The following is a 3,346-nucleotide window of genomic DNA, read 5'->3' as shown; positions in this document are numbered from 1 at the left end:
TCATCAGCTTTTCAAAGCCATGAAACTTGCGTTCATGCCTCCCTTTCCTGTGCCTTGTTCTGAGGATGTATTCTCTTCCCTCCTCTTCTCTTATTCCTTGAGTTTACTTGCTGCCTTCTGGCACATACCTACACTACTTTTCTCATCCCTCAACCTCATCCCCTACCTATTTTTACAAAATCCTTCCACAATTTCCACATATTTCACACATGCTACCCCATCTCTCACTCTCTCCTTGAACATGATCACATCCTGGCTACCTAGCCACAGATGCCACCCCACACATCCCTCCAGCCAAGCACAGAGCAGCAGCTCTAGGCAACTCTTCCTCCACTTCTGCCTCAAGAGAAAATAGAATTGGCACCCAGGAACAGCCTCCCCCACTTTGGGAAAAAACAAAAAGCCTCAGACACCAGCAGCCCCATTACAGACACCAAGCAGAAGCACTGCCTAAGCCACCACACACTCAACTCAGCTACTTTTCCCCTAAAGCGAGAAGCTGCCTGACATCTCACAAGCTTTGTTGCTTTCCCTGCAGCCAGTAGGTCACACCCTTACTTCCACACCTCATCCTTCCCTGTCACAGCCACACAGGCCTATCAATAAGCAAGAAGTAGGCGGGGCGAGGGAGGTAAGGTCCTGATGACAGTACAGAAAGCAGAGCTCAGTTTCTCCCCAAACCAACACACTTTAGAGCCACATTTTCCTCACTCCAAGCTCTTTCCCAGCAGCTTCCAGTTGCAGCCATTTAGCAGCTGAGCATTTTGCTTTAAGAAGAGCAGATACATTTGAAAATACATTGTAGACTTCATAATTACAACTATTGCTGGGAAAGATCAGGGCTCTGAAAGACCATTGATAACGAGAGAACAGAACTAGTCTTTTGCTATTAATCATTTGTGTCTGCTGTAGCTGTTCCTGGACTGAACAACATGTGCAGCTGTGGCTGTGAAGAAACACATTTTTGCCATCGATTCACCCAGCTGATATGCAACTCAAGATATAGACCAATGCCAGCCACACGCATACGCTTAAGATGTTATTAATAGCAGGAAAGCAATGCAATCTCAGTATGTGCTCTCCAACTACTAGCACAAGCTTAAAAGGCAGAAAGTTCTCACCTGCCTGGCCACCCTCCGAGCTTCCCAGTAAGGTTTAGAGTCTTCTACAGCTTTTCCAATCTTCTTTGCCAGTTCGTCCAGTTTCACCGTTGCTTCAACCAACACAGAGCGGAACTTCTGGCGTGCATCCTTCAAAATATTGCAGAAAGGAAAGAAAGGGCAAAGATAGATTAGAGCTCTAAAATTTATTTCTTCCTGTTTGTTCCTACCTTCAGGTTGCTCTTTAGACTCACACACGAGCTGACACATTCAAAACAGTTATTGGCATTTGGACTAAGCCAGAATTCTTCAGTAGAGGTAATAACAGGAACCTAGAACTGCATCCAAAAGCTAGCATCCTGAACACCAAATATTTGTCTTTCAAAGACAGCTTTTATACAAAGCCTGAAATAGCCTGTGCTAGATGTCACTTCTGGCAGGGTTTCTCAGAGAGGAATAGCTTGTAAATTACTCACTCTGTGAGGAGGCAAACAGCAGCGTAACAAGTTCTGGGAGGGAGTTTGATGGCAGAGACATCTCATCTAGACAACACTAGAATGGGGCTAGCAGGAAGGCCAAATCCCCGCAGCAGGCTGGCAAATCAGCTGGAATCAGCATCTCCTAAACCTTAGCATGTCACATCCCCAGTACTGTTCCCCCCCAGAGACACCATTTCACAATGCAAATGAGGATGGACAGGATCTGCTTTTTGCAGGAAGAACTGGACATTTCCCACATGATACATTTTCAAGTCAGCTCCTCTTCCCTTTTATAAACACACCCTACTTACTTCAATAGCAGCAAAAGCTTCCAGGACCTTGTGGCAAGACTTCCTGCCATAAAAGCCCATCTTTTCAGCTATGGTTTCTATCAATGGGTAAGGATGCATACTTTCCATTTGATGGCTATTAACTACTACATTGAAGAAAAGTAAATTCCAGCTTCTACCAAACTGGATGAGTTGCCCTCTTTACGTGATTAGCTGAAGCAATTAAAATATTTTCTCTGCTCCACTGAAATTTCCAGACCTTTAAGCAAAGTGATTCTGATTTCGATGTCAGCATCTAACACAGACTCTAAAAACAGAATTATTGCAGAAAGATGCAAATTCAGGCTGGGACCTGGCCCAGGATTTAAGGAGATGAAGAGGAAGGGCCATGTGAGCTCTCGACAAGCCTTGTAATTCTAATTAGAGAGCAGGATTTACGCAGACTGCTGGAGTGACATGTTGATTATCAGGAAGCAGCTGGCTTGAAGAAGTGCTGTAATTCAGGTTTTTGTCATTATTGTTGAGGATTTCTAGAAAGCACAACTGTTTATTCAGTAATTCAGAATTAAAATACATTGGAACCTACCACTATGCTCTCCGAAGTGGAAAAAAAATCTGCAATAATACCTTAGTTTTCACAGAAAAAGCAACATGCTTCAGTAAAAGCTTCTTTGCTTCCTTTTTGGTGTTACTGAAAACCTTAGCCAGCATCAGTTATATTTTAGTCTGATGCAAATAGCTTTGGTTTCTTAAGGTACACCAATTTATTCTAAGGAAGTATGCAAATGGATAACGAGATCACAAACAGAGAATTAACTGCACATTAACTTATTATTTTATTAACTCCAATCTAGTCAATAATCTCATTTCTTAGTGAAAGCCTGAAATGTATCATTAAAACAATACGTATCGAGTCAAGATTTTCTCAGTGAGAAGGGTTTGAATATTTCCAGTTGAAGTACTGGTCGATACACGGTTCACTGCTCAAAATGAGTTTCACAAGTAACTGAAATAAGACTGCAAGCACAATGACTATGTTGCAAGAAAAACCTTAAGAACTGAAGTAAATTTAACAAAAACATTTTTTTCCTACAATTGCAGGAACAAAAGTAAAAACTCATTTCTAAATAAGTGAGCCTGAAGGTTTATTCTTAACTTTCTTTGTGAAAGCTGCATGTTAGGATACCAGTTGTGGAAAGAAAATAGTTAAAGAAAAACATAAATGTATATGCATTAAGCAAAAAAAGCCCTATGCAATGATTCAGAAAAAAATTCAGTTCCCATGCTTGTAAGATAAGCATTTGGAACAAAGAAATCATCACTACCAAATCTGTGCTTAGAGACCTACCCCAAATTTATTCTTGTAATAATTATGTACACTCTTACCCAATAGGGGAAAGAGGACTCCACCTGGAGTTTAAAAAAAAAAAAAAAAAAAAAAAAACCAAAAAACACCAAGGAAAAGCACACTTTTTAA

The 3,346-nt window shown here is 41.1% G+C and overlaps 1 protein-coding gene across 1 annotated transcript in view; it reads right to left on the bottom strand.

Moving 5' to 3' along the window:
- Positions 1-3,346, bottom strand: part of SH3BP5 (SH3 domain binding protein 5) — a 54,943-nt gene that overhangs the window by 39,939 nt on the left and 11,658 nt on the right. Inside the window, exon 3 of the mRNA XM_009640202.2 lies at positions 1,122-1,250. Within this exon, the coding sequence (XP_009638497.1) occupies positions 1,122-1,250 (129 nt within the window). The remainder of the gene's footprint in view (positions 1-1,121; positions 1,251-3,346) is intronic.

The sequence above is a fragment of the Egretta garzetta genome, unplaced genomic scaffold (genome assembly GCF_000687185.1).
Source record: "Egretta garzetta isolate BGI_Z169 unplaced genomic scaffold, ASM68718v1 scaffold96, whole genome shotgun sequence".
NCBI lineage: Eukaryota > Metazoa > Chordata > Aves > Pelecaniformes > Ardeidae > Egretta > Egretta garzetta.
Note: the sequence above shows the minus strand (reverse complement) of the source record. Positions and strands in the feature narration are given on the sequence as shown.